This window comes from Branchiostoma floridae, chromosome 4 (assembly GCF_000003815.2).
Source record: "Branchiostoma floridae strain S238N-H82 chromosome 4, Bfl_VNyyK, whole genome shotgun sequence".
Taxonomy (NCBI): domain Eukaryota; kingdom Metazoa; phylum Chordata; class Leptocardii; order Amphioxiformes; family Branchiostomatidae; genus Branchiostoma; species Branchiostoma floridae.
Window position 1 is genome coordinate 23,059,603 of NC_049982.1, and position 19,355 is coordinate 23,078,957.

A 19,355-nucleotide genomic window follows, 5' to 3' on the forward strand; every position below is an offset into this window, starting at 1 on the left:
ACGATACTATTTCGATTGGTACAAGGTATTACAATAATTTTAAAAGGTTGAACCCCCAAGGTTAAATGGTATCATTTCTGTGACGTCACTGGCGCGGGAAACTAGAAAGCAAAGAACCTCGCGAGTTCTGAGCTCAAGTTCTTCGTAAACCTAAATTGAATATCAATGAGTTTCTTATGCGGACATTGATGATTAGCATCTGGTCGTTCAGGTAGGCTGTGTCAGTCGCTCCAGACTGTGTGTAGTTTTTGGCTCCGAAAGGTCTGGGGAGGGGGGTACGCAATTTGATTTATAGGTTTCGTCATTGAAGTTTTCGATGTCGACTGTGCTTCGTCGGTTGTTGTGTATGTCTTTCTTTAACCTCCTTGGTGTATCTGATATTTAGTAGTTGTATAGGTGTCAGCAAAACAAAACAAAGGACAAGTTTGATTTAATATGGATCACCTGGTGGTGTTATAACGTGCTGCAGTGAAACTTCCGGCATTGATATCTCGTCTTCTGGACATGTCATACTCATAGTCGTAACTTTTGAGTGATAGATAGCACTTGAGGCAGGGGAATAATTGGTGCAGGTTTGGACCCCTATCGTTTTTTCATGTTCAAGTATGAATAATGACTATGATATAAAATGTATCCTTTATCAGTTTATGTAGATTTGCCAAACAAAACTATCAGTATCAACTTCTGTTTCTGTTTAGTAGACGAGTTCTATAAGTAATGATTTTCTGTCACTGAAAATAAACTAAAAGGTATTTTACTGTCAATGCATTATTACTGAGGCTTTACATTATTACAGAAAATGTGGAGCCAACATGACATCCCAGCAGCTCCCAACACCCAGGACAAGGAGAACCTGACCCTGAAGCTGGAGAGGTTTGTTCTACACCAGCACAGGGACGATCTCATAGAGGTGCTACTAGATGAGGATGACAACGCTCACTACGCCGTGGTGGTGAACGCCATGACGCTGTTTGACACGACGGACATGACGGTCAGCGACGCGCTGCTGCACCATCCACGGGAGGTGCTGCCTCAGTTTGACGCGGCGCTGGTTCGTGCAGCCAGGACGGTGTACCAAGACCATGCACAGAAAGGTCAGCACCAGCAGGCGTTTGCTTGTGTATATCCAAACGAAACAATTTTAACCAAACTTAGATCCTCCCACACCTATTGTACTAGTGGCAGATAGAGCAGTAAACCTTCTCCACTCACTGTTTTCTTTCCACATGCATTCTAAGTGTACTGGTGTGGCACCTCTATGGACCTAACCCTACACCAATATCACCAAATCATGAATTAGGGGCACAGCTCCATTTTGGTTGTACAAAAGTGCAGATGCACTTAATATCTGTCTCCACATTCCAAATCTTTTATGGAAACACAACTTGTTGATTGTCCCTGTTTACGGAAATACTTTTTACTATTTGTTTCACATCGATCATGAAGTTTGATTTTTTAGAGGGAACAAGTGACATTTTGTGCGTCTCAAATCTCAAGAAGAAAATTTGTGCCCAGTAGCGGAGAACTGTCCAGGACTAGGTCCTGGTATGCAACCAGTATATTGAGCCCTGTGTTTATAATCTAACACTGTCATTAAGTATTTAACCTGCTCCTTCCAGATGATATGGTGTTGAAGCCCCACATACACGCCCGTATATCAGGCCTGCCGGTGTGTCCAGAGCTGTACCGTACAACCCTGCCACAGACTACAGACATCGGCAGTCTCCTCTCTGTACAAGGTAACTGGCACAAGTTCTCGCAACAGAGGCAACTGTTAGGAAGGACCAGTGTAAATATGTTACGAAGTTTGTTATTCATTGTGTATACATGTTGTTACATTAGAAGAAAAAACGTTGCCACAGTTTAAAGATAATATACTAAATACAATCAAACATGTACAGGTGATGATCTATCTACACATGATGATCTCCACAAGGACCACCTGGTCAAAGGGATACTGTATACTGCTTCAGTACTGTTTTTGTCTTCCAGGAACAGTGATTCGTGCCTCCCCAGTGCGAGTGTTAGAAGATGAGCGGGATTACCAGTGTAGCAAGTGTCACCACGTCTTCACTGTAAGGGCAGACTTACAACAGTACTATACAGGTAACACTTATAACTTACCACTTAAAAACATGGCTGGCTATGTATGCCATACAAATACCCAGTAATGTTGATGTACACCTAGAGAGGTAACTCTGCTTTATTCCTGTATCAGACACTTGTACAATGCATTTAAGTACACAGCTGTAATGGAGTCTGCATGACATTTACATGTATGTTTTTGGTGTGTCTGTTTGTATTGCTGTGTGTCCATAGTTATTTGAATACACTGTTTGTCTGTAGATCAAGTTTTTGGGTGAGATAGCCGCAAAGGTCAGACTTGCTCAAATGCCAGGAACAAGAGTTGATAGAACTAGTCTCTCATCAGACATAATAGAAATTATATGGAAGTGGCTACTAATTCAAAGGGAGGTACAGTTATTTGTCTATTTTTGCAATTACATCTTGTACATATGCTAGTCACTTCACTGTGGTGACAGGAAGTGATTAATGTTTAATGTTTAATGTTAATCAAAACATTCTTTGCATAGATGATGAGGTATAATTGAACAAGACATTACAAAACACAATCACAGAGCTGGGAGATCTTTGAATTTATGTTGAGGCAAGTATTAATCCCCATACATAATATAGGCAGCAAACCTGCGAGCTGTCCTAACCCAGAAGGCTGTGACTCCACCCGGCTGCTGTGCCTCACAGACAGCTCAGCAGCGCCCTCTAGCTGCAGGGACTACCAGGAACTCAAGGTGCAGGAGCAGGTAAGACATGGCATACAAATGTGGGATGTCTTCAACAGATGAAGTCTTGAGAGTATACCGGTATGAGGACTTGGCAGCAGCAATGACAGATCAAGTGCTATAGAGAGACGTTGTGCGTTGTCTTGCCCCGCCTCCCAGGGAAGACAGATGATGATGATGATGATGAAGGATATACAAACATTATAATCTATATGCTTAAGCCATCCATTTTGACAACTTGAAGAATAAGACACCTATTTTTGTGTGACAAAAGTACACAAAGGTAGACATAGTCTGGCATTAGTATTATCTCTTTCCTAAGACAAATATTTATATCCTTACATCCTCCTGTGTTAAGTCTTGGTTTATGTAATTGGAATCATTAAATTAATTTCAATATTGTATAGCTAGGTGTTAAAATTTTGCCCCTCTCAGGTGGAGAGGCTGGCAGTTGGTACCATCCCCCGCTCCATGGCTGTTGTTCTGGAGGATGATCTGGTTGACTGTTGTAAACCAGGTGAGAGACATTCCTGTTTTTCTCCAACCCTAGATGTACCTGGCCGTCTGCCATCAATGCCAATGCATCACATCCCTCTTCCTTGTCTATTCCTTGGAAGATGGGGAAAAATGCATAGACAGTAAGAGTGTGTGTAACTCAAGTATGTTTTACCCATGTCCAACAGGGGATGACATCACGATCACAGCTATTGTGCTTCAGCGCTGGAAGTCTCTCTACCCAGACCAGCGCCCAGAAATACAGATGGTTCTTAAAGCAAACCATCTCCAGGTGAGAAGTCACATATCAAACACTACCTGTGTCCAACATTTAAGATTAAAGAGAATAACAAAGCTCTTTAAACAATCATCTGCTGACATTTTGGTTTGTTGCCTTCTAGTCTTAAATGCTTCGGACGGCATTCTTCACACTGCAGCAGTAACAACTATAGCTGTAGTATAAGGGAGTACCAATGAGTATTGCCCTGATCTGGGAAGGTGACAGACTGTCATTGAAATGTCCTGGGATCAGGACACTAAACATATTGCTGGCAAAATGTCTTTTATGGCATGCGATTTCATCAGGAGAGTTCTTTTTGTGCTGTGTCAGGCTGACAATGAACGTTTCTAAAACAGCCAGGTTCTATGATATTTTTGTGCAGGTGAATAATGACCGGAGTAATCACCTGAGCATCACGGAGGAGGTTAGGCAGCAGTTCACAGACTTCTGGGAAAAGTACCATGATGCACCGCTGCAGGGGAGGAACATCATCCTGGCTTCCCTTTGTCCACAGGTGATCTACTCTTGTGAAAACTCTGAGGCAAAAAAAGATCCTATCATTTTAGTCTTCCAATTGTTGATTTGCTGTATGTTTTTCTAGTAGTATTTATTTGTATCTCATGTCACGTTTAAATTTGTAATTTGACAAAAGATATAATATTTTTAACATTTAACCATTGCAGACTTCAACACTTTCACATACACAACTGAAACACACACACACACACATACAGACACACAGACAGACAAGCCAAAAACAATACTCCAATTTATTAGCGTAAGGGTACAATGATAAAAGGGAACAATATTCTTCTGTAACTTATTGTCTCTGCACATTTGCCTTAAACAGGTTTTTGGTTTGTATGTGGTGAAACTGGCAGTAGCGCTGGTAATGGCAGGAGGGGTCCAACAAGTCGATGACTCCGGTACCAAAGTGCGTGGTGAATCTCACCTGCTACTCGTGGGTGATCCCGGCACAGGGAAGTCCCAGTTCTTGAAGTACGCTGCAAAGATCACTCCCCGCTCGGTGCTCACCACGGGAATCGGGTCCACCAGCGCAGGACTGACGGTCGCTGCTGTACGGGACTCGGGGGAGTGGCAGCTAGAGGCTGGGGCATTGGTTCTGGCAGATGGAGGTTTGATTTCTTATTTGGCATAACTAGTAAACCAGCTTTGGGCGTACACATGAAATACGCCAGTTTTTTACAGTAGATACAAGCTCCGTAAGACCGAACTGTAAGGTTCAATTCACTCATACTACAAAGGACCCCTACTGTCTTTGATAAGTGTGGTGCGATCTTTAACATGACTAACATGTGCATCTTGTCAAACATTAGGCCTCCGGCTTTACATGCCATCTGAAATGACATCCCTTGGCTATGCTACATGTATGTATATGAACTTGTTTTCAGAGCTGAGTAAGGAAAATACTTTCCCAAGGCACAATATTGCGGCATGCTGGAGATTTAAACCCAGAACTTTGACACTCAAAGTCAATAACCCTAACCACTTTGCCAGGTTTATGTGCAATCGACGAGTTCAACAGTATAAGAGAACACGACCGTGCATCCATCCACGAAGCCATGGAGCAGCAGACCATCAGTGTGGCTAAAGCAGGCCTTGTCTGTAAGCTGAACACTAGAAGTACCATCCTGGCTGCCTGTAATCCCAAGGGGAAATACGACCCAGCTGAATCCATCAGTGTTAATGTTGCCATCGCAAGTCCTCTCCTCAGCAGGTTAGTGTGTCAGATGCAAATACATACTTTAAATCTTGCAGTTCTTTTATTTGTGCAGGTATTGTCATTGCTTCTCCACCATGGATTAATCACACAGTGAATATTCATTAATGAACTTCTGTAGCACAAAATTTTAAAAGTTGGATCAACCACAAGCAAAGAAGCACTGAAAACCTCCTTTTACTAAAAATTTTACAGTAAGATTAATTCCAAATTTAATGCAAAAAGAAACTAAGTGCCATACCGGTGTAGTGTATGCGTTGATTAAGGCTGAGAAATTCAGGTATAAAATACACCAAATGCCAATTACTCATTGACAAGCAACTGGATACTGACAGGGTTGAACAAGTTTTCTAAAATCCACTTGTCCTATCGGGCAAGCACATAAAAAATGTACTTGTCCGAACCAATTTTTCACTTGCCCAAAATTCAAATGTCACTGTTACTAGACTAAGTATATGCATTTTCACTTCCAGCAATGAAATTCTCTGTAGACAATTGCTTAATGTCATGACTGTAAAAAGTAACAAGTATGTCAAAATTGCACTAAAATCAATGGAAAAATCTTACTTGCCCGATCGGACAAGTGGGGTAGGACATGCACTTGCCCGAACAGCACTTTCACTTGCCCTTCACTTGCCCTGGACAATAGGGCTAGTGGACTTGTTTATCCCTCTGACTAAGTCAGGCTGACTGATTTTGGAAACAGTCAGTCATTTCAGATAATCTGTAATTTTTCGTCAGCGACACTGAATGGATCGTGTTGGAGAGCAGGTTTTTATATCCTAAGTGTACTGTATACAATAATGTGTTATTTACATTGCAGATTTGACCTTGTGCTTGTACTTCTGGACACCTGCAATGCCGACTGGGACCGCATGGTGTCCTCATATATCCTGGATGGGAAAGGGTTGGGAGATTCCATGCGGGATGGGGAGGAAGGAACAGAGAACAGTGAACTGTGGACCATGGAAACAATGCAGCTGTACTTCAGACTCATCAAAACACTCAGGCCACAGATGACTGAGGAATCCATCCTGGTGCTCAAAAAGTAAGGGTTTTCAGTCAATGAATGCATTCATTTTGACTATACTTTTTGTCTCTTGTGTGCTACCATGTAATGAACATGACAGGCAGACTTTAAAGTTTTAAGATCTTAAATGGACTATGTTAAATTACTTATATATTAAGTCACAATTAGGGCACATGAGTTCTAGCTTTTTTTATCATCCCACCTCAAAAATCTGCCATTTAGATAACTAAGTTCTTCACTTACAACCAGTACATTTTCCTGCTGATGTTTGTGATGTCTGTCACCTTCCTCAGGGCAATACTGACTTAATATGTACTGTTTGTGTGTGAAGAACTTTGTTATCCAGTGGCTTACCAACCTGTTGAAAATGATAATTTGATAATCATAATTTGGCAAGCGACCATGTTGGTGGCTTAAATGGATTATAGTACCAGCATGTTGGGATGTTTAAAGAGGTATACACTGTAATCTAACAAGGCACAAGTGAAAAGCCTGTATTCAAGGATGTTCTTGTTTTTTCCCTATCATAAGGTACTACCAACGTCAGCGTCAGGCCGACCAGATGAACTCAGCCCGCACCACCATCCGTCTCCTGGAGAGTCTAGTGAGACTGGCGCAGGCGCACGCTCGCATCATGATGCACCAGGAGGTCAGAGTTCAGGACGCGGTGGTCGCCGTGACGCTGATGGAATGTTCCATGCAGGGGGCGGCTCTGTTCGGAGGGGTGAACGCCATGCACACGTCCTTTCCCGAGCGACCGCAGGAGGAATATAACATGCAGGCTGAGATGATCCTGGCAGAACTGGGGCTGTCACATATTACACATGGGCAGCACAGTCAGGTAAATCAGATGGAGATGTACTGACAGAGTGAACATTATCTCAAATCAAACAGTTGAACTGAAGGGCTCATCTTCCACTGGTCATGACAGAGGAGATAGATGCTACGAACAGCACTGAAAGGTTCATTGTACGGGGAAATTACCCTAGCTCTTTTTGACAAGCACAATGAACAGTTTTAACATCCTGTCCTGAGGACTGTTTCCAGCTATATGCATGTCAGATGAGCAATAACAGCCAGTATTGGAACTCCCTCTTGGTCTAGAGGCAGGCTTGCTAACCACGGGATTATGTATGCCTCAGCCTTGAAGGTTGGACTTTTAAAAAGTTACCTTTTATGACAGAAGATATTGAACATTTAGTTTCCTGGTATCTAGATATGGTATTGATAAATATATTATTGGCAAGATAAAGTATTTTTCTTTTGATTTCATGGATACTTTTTGTTCCAAGTCCTGCATTCCAAACAAATTTTCGACTTCGTTTAAATTTTCTTTAACAATAACATTTGGTTTGATTCCAAGATCATTATCATTGGCTGTAAGATTTCAAGATACATGCAAATAGGACTACATTTTGTGATCCACAATACATGCTTTTTAATAACAATCATGGAAAGAAAAACATGTTTAGATCAGGACAATAACAAAGTTACAGTAATACTCCTGTAATTGTTTTTCATTCATTCAAACTGTAGGTATGGTAATGCAATCTTCAAAGAACTTGATACAACAATGCAGATATTCTTTAAGTACAGAGAGCTGACTTACATACATGGCAACATGTAGGTACAAGGCAACAGAAGAATTGATCCACATGCACACTGTCAAGCTGAAATCATCACACTAACAACAACAGATCATGCAAGTTTCCAGACGTCATATCACGTTTATTTTCACCACACTGCTTGTCAATAATGACAAGAACAAAAAAAAACACAAGGGTGCAGCTACAATGTAGACCACACTGTGAAGACCTGTAGCACACTGACTCATGACACAATCAGGGTAGAAATGCAAGTGTTCATGGCTTACAATTACAAGTCAGAGGAAAAGTACTACTGCTTTGCATCACAGATTGTTGAAGTCAACATTTATAACGTTATTTGTAAAGCAGGAGCTTGACCACAGATGTCTTGTATCCCCAGCACTACACTCACTTTGTGTCGTCTTTTTCTCCACATGTAACCATCTCAGTACTTAAATTTCATTAACTGGATTATGTACAAATACCACTTATGCTTCCTTTCTGTCTTCCATGTACCAATCTACTTTCCCTAGATCTAACAACTACCATTTCTTAGGAGTCATTCTTTGTACAAAAATGTGACTTTTGCTTGGTATGGAATGCCTGCATGTAATCTGTATTCAGTTACAAACAAAGGCTAATCAAATTTACTGTTTGGTGGAAGAAAATGTATGAGAATTTGTCTTCTCTCCCTTTAAGCTTAGACTCATGTATTTGGCCTTTCAAAATCCCTACAAATTAAATGTCCATATTGCAATTTTTAAACTGAGAACAATATTGTCTTTACATAATCCGACCTATTGAAAGCATGCATCATCATAGCCATGCAAACTTCACATTTTCCTTGATGTATCAAAGTAGTAACCACTGTTAGACTTCATCTTTTATTTACACCCTTTCCACCTTCCCTTCCCGCAACAGTCAAGTACAAATCCTCAACGTTTGTCCCTCTCAAATGTAACCAGGTGAATAATTACCATCTTCTCCCCGGGGTTATCAAAAATTATATCTTTGTGGAGGTCAAGCCATATCCGTCAGGTTTGCGTTACAATTTGATGCTTTGTTTGGAACTGTAAGGTACGACTTGGCACTAACAACTGTCAGTTTATTCTATGGTATTTCAATCGTTTTCGTTACCTACATGTACAATTAAGTAAGTTAGTACATCACAAATCAGTATCTTCAATCTGAGCAACAGCATAGAACAAGAAATGACCAAAAGTAAATTCCCAGAATGCAACAAATCTACAAGGCTATCCATGGTTTAAATTACTCCTATCAAACTGCCAATTTACATATCTATAAATAGGCACATTGCTTACTTTCTGGGAATGGTGAACAAGATTAGTGGAAACAACAGCTACTGCCACTATGTGCCCCCACAAATTGCCCCCCGCCCAAATGTGTACAGTTGACTCTTCCGGAGGCAATGTCCTGTCCAAGCATTAGTGTGTTACATTTTACATTGAAAGCTTACAGGTAGAGAATTAGGTTGCAAAACATCAGTTCTATCACAAACACTACAGCACACATAGCAAGCTACATTAGGGCCACCAGTGGTCTACAAGCTTGCAGGGGCAAAGAAGAAAGGGACTGCGAGACGATCTGAAGAGAAAAGTGAGACAAATTTTGCAGCCTTTTCACAGCAGCTTTATATTCTATTAGACAACTGCTTCGTTTTCATCTAAATCAAAAATATTTAACTAACTGAGGATTAGCCGACATGTTACATCTTTGTTGTATACGGCTCAACACATAAAATATGTACTTCTGCTCTCCTTCATGTGATTTCAAAGAAAAGCCGAAATTTTGGGAAAATGAAAACGGATAATAAAGCCTCATTCTTGACAATGTTGAAGTCTAAAAACGATAGCTTTCAAACAACTTTTATAATCAGTGATGGAGCATACTAAAATATTAACACAACAACTATACAAGTCCTGTTAACACTGTAAATTAAAAGTAGATTATTCCTCTTGTACCTTTCCTGAAGTACTGATTAAGAACCATTTGCAAAGAACCATTTGCAAAGGGACCTCCCATAAGTTTCTTCTCTAGCAGGCTACGCAGATAAAACAACAATACCTGCACCCTATGACAGAAGTTGTAATGGCCTAAAATCTTACACATTGATGTGGCTTTGTCAATGTCAAAGTCAACTAAAACATGAATGTCACATTGCAGTTAAAGCTGTACATGTCCTTTGCAAGCTATTTGGTGGACTTGCATGTTCGTTGTTTTGCATGGTGTCTTCAAAAGGTGCTGGAGCCAATGTGCCGATGCCCGAGGTAGATCCTGTGAACAACACAACATCATTAAACTTTAGTACAATGCTAAACTTTCTTCCAACACAAAAGTATACACGGATCAAATTTACAATGACCAATGTCGCCTTCTTCAGGATCAATACTGATGACCACTTCAGAATGTAAACTCACTGCCATCAACCTGACTAGAGTCAGACGACCAATCAAAAGCTAGTTGGTAAGAGCTTTCATTTCCGTACAGAAAAAGCATAAACATTTTTATAAACACAGCACAAGCTTCCAACCTACCCGATGCCAATCCCGATGCCCAGCACAGCTATGTGGCTGATCACAAGTGCCTTGAAGTACAGAGTCAGGAAGTCAGCAGCATCACTGTATGGAACAAGAATGATGTCAGTCATTGGATGACAACTCGTCTTTCTCTGTACAACTAGTCTTTCTCTGTTAATAGTGTTACACAAACTGCTTGCTACCGACTGGATGTTGGGTGGGCTGCTATAAGCGAGATTTAATCAGGCTAAGTAGTTTATATCTAGCCGACATTTCTGTGACCGTATGTTTCATCCCTCAGTGCAATACTAACTGGTTCCATCCTCCAAAGTGACCGCTGGCTCAATCCTTTCGCTTGCTAACTACGGTTATCTGTATTGTGTGGTGCGCAATACTAGCAAACACTGTGTTCCACTTGTGTTGTACTGTAGCAATCCAAATCAAATCCAAATCCATCCATGTCCACCCACCTCTTCATAGCCTTGGTGTGCCTCATGCTCAGCCGGTGCTTGGGGTGCTTCAGCTTCTTCTCCCAGTCCCTGCAAGAAGGTACACAAATATCAATGACAGAGTACATGCATGTCAATAACAATGGTACACATTTATCGATTAGTCATTATGGTGTGTGCACAGCAAGTCCTGACATATATAAGAGGGATAGGATCAAGTTAGGCCTGTATATAGGGATGCACACACTGTACAAATTACATTTAGAATTGCAATGGCATCCACATTATCTCCAAACTTACATAAAAAAGCAAAGATGTGAGAAACAGCAATATAATATAGGAATTGAAACAAAAATGTTAACCCTATACCTGCACAATTGAAAAGCTTTGATAACCCCATTTTTGAATAATACAAGGATGTTGTATACCGTCCTTGAATAATACAACCATTTTGTATGCTTCTTCCGGGCTCCACATACCTTGGATAGACTATGTTACCATGACAGTCCTGTGTGCAGTTGCAATGCATCCTGATGGCCCTGCTATTAACTCTACCTACAGCTACTCATCACACAACCAAAATGACCAGACTCTCAGACTCTACGCTATACTAAAACTCAGACTTCTCAATCCCTACACTGAAGAAACATAGTGTCTTTTTATGGGACATTTCTTACATTTGACACCTACGAAGCAAATCAATCATATGACCTGTAGGATACTACATGTCTTGTTGGAAAGTTTTATGTTTGAAATTAAAGGCCTGTAGAGGGAAGGGGGGCAGCACAAATTTACTATGTGACACATGATGAAATCCTCAAAGTAGTGAGACATTGTTGGAATGTATCATTGTGTGAGATGACTAATAGAATATCTACATGGGGAACTGTTCATTTAGCTGATGTATCTTGTATATCCAAGTTCTTTGGGGACTCTTTACATGAATGTGCAAATTCATATTGCTTACTTTGCTGGCAAAAATTAACCTGCCACTGGATCGCAGCTACCTTTTCCATCAACCCTTGAAAGAAAAACAGTTTCAAAGTACATGCTGCTGCCATGTAGCCTGCTGACCCTGTGTTTGCTCAAGAATCTTTTGTGGACAAACCATTTGCCCTGACTTTGACCTCAGTACGCTGTAGGTAATTTATAGAGCTGTCCTTACTTGGGTGGGTTTTGCTCGGGCCGTGACGACCAGTCCCAGATCCATTCGGCAGTGTTGCGCTCAGGCAGTGGAGGCAGACTGGCACTGTTACTGCTGCCTGTCTCAGACTGGACACGGAAGAAATCAAGAATTCAAAGATTACAACAATGTAAGGATCAATGTATTCAAAACTTTGCATTTTTCTACATGATAGAGCAGAACTTCTTACGACAAAGTAATGTTCTACTAGGGGCATCTCACTAATGGAACATAACTGTTCTCTGGGATAGAGAAAAAACTTTGTACAGAGTTTGCTGGGGAAACTTCCTTGGCAGAACAATGCGCTAAGTAAACTTGAAGTACATGTAGGAATTGGACAACCTAACAGTACATTGTAAATAAGTATGTAAATGTATTACTTTCTGGTATAAATTTCAGGAGAAAGTTCTGGAAAGTTCATATGGCTTCCACTCCCCATGAAAACAATTCTATGGGTGACCATCGACTGGATGTTGTGCAAATATTTCAGAAAAACATGTATCGTTCTGATGCAGGTTGATGAAGCTAATTTACATACATGTACCTGGGACTTCTCACTGTGTCCATTAGAGCCATTCAGACTCCCCATTTCATGGTCACTACCATTCACAGGTAGGGGTGGGCTGTTGGGACTTCTGGGGCTGCTGTATAGTGGAATATCATAAACAATTGAGCTGGATGGAACATATTTCATATACTGATAACTATATAGAATGATGTTACGGATAAAGGCACAAACAGATTTCAAATATTGCAAGCTTCAAAAAGATACTAGCAGGATAGTAAAAGGAGAGAGGGCCACCAATACCTCACCTTAAAGAAACTAATTGAAACAAGTCTATGTGAAAAAGATTGAAATTGAAATCAATACAATGTATGACAGTATGACGTCTTTTTCGTCTCTTTCACGTTGTTTTCACTCCAACTCAATATCTTATATAACAGATACAACACTAATGTTCACCTTTATCTGTGGGCAGTGTTTCCGCCAGAGGGGCGTCCACCCGTCCATTGACGGTCTCATTTCGTTTTGGACGGCTTGAACGCAAACAGAGGCCGTCCTCATAAAAAAAAATGCCACCAACATTTTGCCGAGAAATCTGTACAAAGTCGATAAATGTAAACCGCAGTTTTGTGTTTTGTATTGAAGCTAGACGCTTGGGGATGCCGTCCACAGTCAGAAAGCCGCTTACTGTTTGTTTTGCTATTGTTATGATTGTTGACAAAGTGTGTCGGCGCCCTTTCGCATACGATAATCTCATTAAAACCTGTTTTTCAAAGTCTCAGTTATGCGAATTTTCCCTGCCACATTTCGAAAACTTGGCGGTAGGTCGATCTCGCTATTACACTACAAACTAATAGTTGTTATTGGGAGAAATAACTAATAAGAAAACACACTAACTTTGTCTAGATATTAAAACTTTAGTCTCTGTTTTCATCATCAATCATTGTAAACAAAACAAAACACGATGATCAGAAACATGTGCCCACCGGGTGCTTGGCACGGGAAATCCCCGACCTCTTGCAAGTTCGTTATCGGCAACACAGCGGAAAAATAAAGTGTTCACATAAGAGGTGATGGACGTAAAAAAACATCAAGTATAACTTTGGTTCCTTTTTATATGAGTTTTGAGCCCGCAAAATCTCCGAAATTTTCGGGATAAATACGCATCAAAAATGGCGGTCAGTAGCTGTTGTGTATCCTAGCCAATCACAGCGCTATTTTCCCGTGACGTCGCTAGCTTTCCCAGATCTCGCGAGAAGTCACCACGTGAGATTGCGGGATTTCGGCCGCCATTACGCTCACTGTCGCCGATAGACGATGTTTTTCGTCATTTCTGAACGCAAATTTCTCGATCTATGGAAGGTTTTAGATGATTTATAAGTATACTACAACATAAAAGAGAATATATACAAATGCCAATTCTTTTTGAAAGTCCAAGAACCGTTTCTAGAACTTTTTAAAAGTCGTAGTACCCGTTCGGTGCGGCATACCGGTACGCGGCACAGATCATAAAACTTCGGCACTGAACTTAATCGGACGTAGTTGTTTTGTTTTTCTTGCGACAGTTAACCATTAACTTTAATTTTCGCGATTTTACAATTAAATTTAATTTTCGCGGTTTTACAATTAAATTTAATGTTTGCGGTTTTGCAATTAGATTTAATTTTCGCAGATTTCGCTCCCCAAGGTGGACGGCCTCCCAGCTGAGGTCTGGCGGAAACACTGTCTGTGGGGTTACCTATTTCTGTTATTTTAGGCAGGGCATTTAGGCATATCAAGTACTCTTATGATTAGCTACATTCAATAATAACAGATAAAGACTGATGATCTAGACTAGCATTAAGGTTCAGCCATAAGTCCTGACCTGCTGCCCCTGGAGCTGTTTCTGGGTGACTCGTGCTGTGCCTCAATCAGCAGCTTCTCCATGTTACCGTTGTGTGGAGACGTCAGGTTCCCATTGGTCCCCTGCTGCTGCTGCTGCTGCTGGTCGCCATTGTTCGCATAGTGGAGCTCCACCCACGAGTCTACACACACACAGAAATTAGAAACATTTACATACAATGTGAAGCTTTTGATCAGTCCTTTGTTTTTAAGTTCTCAAGTTGAAATGACAGTTTAGAATAATCAGAGAGCTGATAGAAGGTTGTTGTCAATTACTGCCATAGATAAACTTTAGTTTGAAATACCAAAACCTTGAATTTCATGTTTATACAGTCTTACATAGTGGTAGTGGTAGTGTGGTACATACATGTACATGTAAGTTGGTGAGACTACAGTAATTAGTACATAGCCAATTGGCATTGTCACATTCGTTGTTGGTCGTTGCACAATTTTGACGTCATTCATATGATTTTCAAGCATGCGGTTACAGTCTTGAAACAACAGCGTTTTCAGAGTATAGGTAGCTTCATTCCAAGAACAGCCTTATGCCCTTAGCATGCAATCGTACAACGATTGTTTGACGAATGTGACCTGCCCTTGCACACTGTTTTATACAGCCAGGTGAGTTGTCAGACTATTGAGATGTTACATGTGAGTGCAGGTATGACCAGAACCTGTCTGTAGAGACAACCATGTTCTTAACACTTCTAAGTTCTACATTGTATACTTGAAAGATTTCTAAGCATTTAGAATTCGTGTTAAGGAAAAGAAGTGACAATGGAGTTGAAATGACCCTCAAACCACAGCAACTGACACTGCAAAGTAAGATCTGTGGACAAAACTTTTTTTCTTTAGAATTTGTTCCTTTTACCTTCATTTTCGGCCCCTGACATCCTTCTGCTACCCTCCATAATGCCAACTGCAAAATGCAAATGTAACCATTTCAAACAAGAATGCAGACTGGGTGATGTCTTCCATCCAAATGAATGATTGACTTTTGCTGTACACAATGTATTACCTTTTCAGGGCCCCAACGAATATACCATGGGACCGATCAATGAGCTGACCTAGTTGCCTAGTTCTCCACATAATCAGGGTAGACTAAGAACTTACAAGTTGGTAACAGTAAATCAAATGTTGACAAATTGGACAAAAACTCAAAGAGTCCTTCTGTCCCAAAGCTAAGGCTTAATTGTTAACTAAGTGAGTATCAGCAATGTGTCAAATTTTAAATACGTACGTACATGTACCGTTTGTTGGCAAGTAATACCTGTCTTCTGGAGCATGCAACATTGAAATTCACATCACATTATCTTACAACAGACAACCTGTACATGATTGGGCAACCAAAATGGCATTTGTGTAGCCCTACAATTGGAATATGATGCACGATGAAAAAGCATTATTTAAAAGAACGAACAAAACCTACAATTTAGTACAGAATGTAAAAAGATTTGTTCTTTTCCATGTATATATGAAATTTGTTGAGTGACCTGTCAAATGTTTTCTTTCCATCTCATTTGAATTCGCCCTCAGATGCCCAAAATCACACTTTTTGAAGACGTTTTAACATAACTTCCCGACTGAATTATCACATGAAAAATATCTCAATCTAATAACAAGAAAATGATCCTCTAGATCGTTAAAAAAGTTTGCAAAATCAATCGTATTCAATTGTATTTCAGTAAATTCATCATTGCAGCCTGTACTATATAGTGAGAATGGGGTGTCAATGTGTTTACCAGTCATCAAAAAGGCTGAAACACAATAAGGCATTAAGGTCATTGTCCTACATATCTGCCAAGGACTTTGTTTGACCTGGCCCTAATATGTCATATGGGACGTCTTACCAACATAATAATAGCCTTCACATATTGACGTTAACATAACATTTGCACATATGGTTTTGGATGTCTGATAAGGTGGTCACTACAACCAGATATCAAACTTTTATTTGCAGGCAGTTTAATGACATTAGTCATTATAACTACATATAGGATTCTTTGATATTTTAGTTTGCCACATTGTAACTTATTATTTTCTGTAAAGTACTAGTAGAGTAGTTTCTGAAAGTCCTTGATAAGCATATTGCAGGTTGTAAGTGGCTCAAGTCCTGTCATGGTGGATTTTTCAATTACCTCAATCAGCATTATCTAATGATATACCTTTCACTGATTCTCTGAAGATAACTGTGTGTTCAGACTCATAGGATATGAAATTATCACTGGTGACAGGTGGGTCACTTCCCATTGGCTAAAAGATACTGATTGACCTGTACCTTTATGACTTATTTACAGGTCAAATTACTGTTAAATTGCTTTGCAGTAGCAGGAGGTGAAAGGATTAGTTTTTGCGGTAAACCTTCTGATAAAAGCTCCTTGGGTAAACCAACTCTTTATTTATAAGTTGAAACCCAAATTTGCACCATCAGCAAGTTGGTGTAGACTGTAACAAAAACTGTGACAATGAAACACTGTGGAGTAAAAATTTCATGGTTTCCAGTTTAGTAAAAGAACCAAATAAAATCATGACAACTTCAAAGGGATTTTAATTTGAAATTCATGCAGCACTGAAGATTTAAAGGCATCAGAGATGCTGCTCTTTTTGCATTTATAACTAGTCATAACTAGCCTTTAACTCTCTTTCTGAACAATTGTGTCATTCTATTAAGTTCTGGCATGCAGCTACAAGTATATAATTTTATGCACTTCTTGTTACCCTTCTTTTCCCTGGGGGCTTCTGTGTCCTGGGCCTCTTTCCTGACCTGGTTGAGGAAAGGGCGTGGCTTCAAGCAATGAGCCATGGAAAGATCTAGTGACGCTTTCCTCAATCTCAATGGTGTACAATGTACTTGAGCACAACTGAAATCCTAACTTATGCATAAAACTTTCCTAAGATATAAGTAAAACATGGACCACATGAATAACCATATTGTTATGTGATTGTTACTGTGAATGCCCAAATTATGCAAACAACAACAACATTGTCAACAACAGCAACAACATCAGTGCAGATAGAATCCATCGTACCTACATCTGAATGAACCTTTTTTTATGAATGTGAAAATAAAAAAATATATAATGTGAAAATGAAAAGATGTATAATTGTTTCAACAGAAGGTGTTTTCTTTTATACACCTTTTATATAATCAATCAGCCACAAACGCAGCAAATCTGACATTGTTGAATGGCTGTTTGGTGGACGAGGCTTGTTATTGTTTTTAAATCCACAGGACTACTGTGTCAGTGTGTGCTTTATAATCTTAATTCTACAAATGAATTGTTATTGATTATACTACGAACAACTTCCATGGCAAAGGTGTGTTGTGGTCATATGACCAAAACACAATATTCCCCACTGAAACAGCAGGATGTTAGTTCTGTACAAACAACTCCTGTGTGGAGATACATTTGACAACAACATATTTTGTCGATCTCTACCTTTGGCGTTTGATTTGACAAAAACATAACCAAGGATTGCGTCATCTTGCATATATGATGATAAACAAACCTTTAAAGCCTCAAAGCTGGCCCACTTCCCAGTTTGTTTACATTTTGAAAGAGGCCCTTTTCGGGTATTTCCTGCGTATAAAAGCCCGTCAAATTGACGGCAATTTAAATCTATGTTTCCCCGTGCTACGTCAAAGAGAAGGCGCTACCGCCAGTTACATACGAAAAGCCCTCGGGGTTCAAACCAAGCGTCCATTTCTGTCCAACCCTGCCCTGAACAAGATTTAAGATGTAGCTTGCTGGCTGAGATGCGTCCAGACTTGTGTCCTCAGAACTGGATCTCGAGCACATATCCTGTCCATTTACAACCCGTTATGTACATAATACCCACCGTTTAAACAACTTTTGTCATCCGACAGCTCTCTAGATGTCTCCGCCATCGCTATTTCGGCGTCACCTGCACGAAATAAACCAAAAATCTGAAGGAAATCTGTCGAATTTGTCCCCCCTTATTTTGCTGGGCTTGTTTCCCTGCTACGTCATTCCCCGCTCATCAACATCTGACCCCGGGTAATTGATATGACAAATCAGCCAATCAGTGCACAGAAAAACCACGTGATTAAAGTCTGCTGATAGTAATTATGTAAAGTACCTCTGGCTACGTCACCACCAGGTAAATGTCACGTGATGTAAACAAACAAAACAAGCCCTGCACTCCCTGCACGTGATTCTATTCACGATTGGGCATTTCGTACTAGTATGTTGGCATGTATAAATGTCTTGTCTAATGTTTCCTAGCCATGTAACCTGGCAGGGAAAGCACGTAGACCACGTCCGCCAGGCTTGCTTTTTTTGGAAACGGTGTCGTAACGTCGTCCTTTTTATGCTACAAATTGTAATACAGGGTAGAAACTTATAGTCACCCGCTGTAATGCCTGCCTTTTATTTCCTGGTCTATTTTCTTTATTTTTATGCTGAGATGAGATTTCCCAAATCCAAAAGGTACTACAATGCATTCATAAAATGGTTTATGATATAACTTGTTGGCAGAAAAGATAATTGGGGAAAATCCTATTTTTTTGCATTTACTGAATATATCAAATCAAAGTCATTCAGTGTGCACGGTGTATCTGTTTTATAATCTATTTATTTAAATAATAAACAAAAGTTTACGGATAAAGTTATCGTGCTTTAAAAAATTGTATGTTGATGAATGCATATGCATAAATACAAATATTCAAGATTATTATTTCGTGGTTATTTCCAAACAGACTAGTAGACTGATAGATTTGCGTCGAATGTTATACTTTGTAACGTCACCGAGTCTAAGCATTACCTGGTCCCTTTGGTGGCTTGATAGACCGTTCCTGGCCATGGCTGTCAATCAAAATTAACGTACTGATTTATCATTGGAAGAA

At 40.1% G+C, this 19,355-nt stretch overlaps 2 protein-coding genes across 4 annotated transcripts; one reads left to right on the plus strand and one right to left on the minus strand.

Annotated features, from left to right (window-relative positions):
• The first annotated feature begins 84 nt into the window (after positions 1 to 84).
• Positions 85 to 8,122, plus strand: LOC118413282 (DNA helicase MCM9-like). Its single transcript, XM_035816546.1, has 12 exons — positions 85 to 211; positions 797 to 1,094; positions 1,620 to 1,739; positions 1,993 to 2,106; positions 2,698 to 2,822; positions 3,237 to 3,318; positions 3,485 to 3,588; positions 3,959 to 4,090; positions 4,427 to 4,712; positions 5,095 to 5,314; positions 6,141 to 6,365; positions 6,879 to 8,122. The coding sequence occupies exons 2-12, from the start codon at positions 800 to 802 to the stop codon at positions 7,210 to 7,212; spliced, it is 2,037 nt and encodes a 678-aa protein (XP_035672439.1). The 5' UTR covers positions 85 to 211; positions 797 to 799; the 3' UTR covers positions 7,213 to 8,122.
• Positions 8,055 to 18,512, minus strand: LOC118413284 (BCL2/adenovirus E1B 19 kDa protein-interacting protein 3-like). Of its 3 annotated transcripts, none has more exons than XM_035816547.1 (8): positions 18,329 to 18,511; positions 15,360 to 15,407; positions 14,472 to 14,631; positions 12,641 to 12,746; positions 12,085 to 12,191; positions 10,941 to 11,009; positions 10,489 to 10,572; positions 8,055 to 10,228 (listed from the first exon to the last, which is right to left on the minus strand). In XM_035816547.1, the coding sequence occupies exons 1-8, from the start codon at positions 18,375 to 18,377 to the stop codon at positions 10,186 to 10,188; spliced, it is 666 nt and encodes a 221-aa protein (XP_035672440.1). In that variant the 5' UTR covers positions 18,378 to 18,511; the 3' UTR covers positions 8,055 to 10,185. The 3 variants fall into 3 exon arrangements, with proteins under 3 accessions (XP_035672440.1, XP_035672441.1, XP_035672442.1); XM_035816548.1 differs by having other exon boundaries at positions 12,647 to 12,746; positions 18,329 to 18,510; XM_035816549.1 differs by lacking the exon at positions 15,360 to 15,407 and having other exon boundaries at positions 18,329 to 18,512.
• Between the last annotated feature and the right edge of the window lie 843 nt (positions 18,513 to 19,355).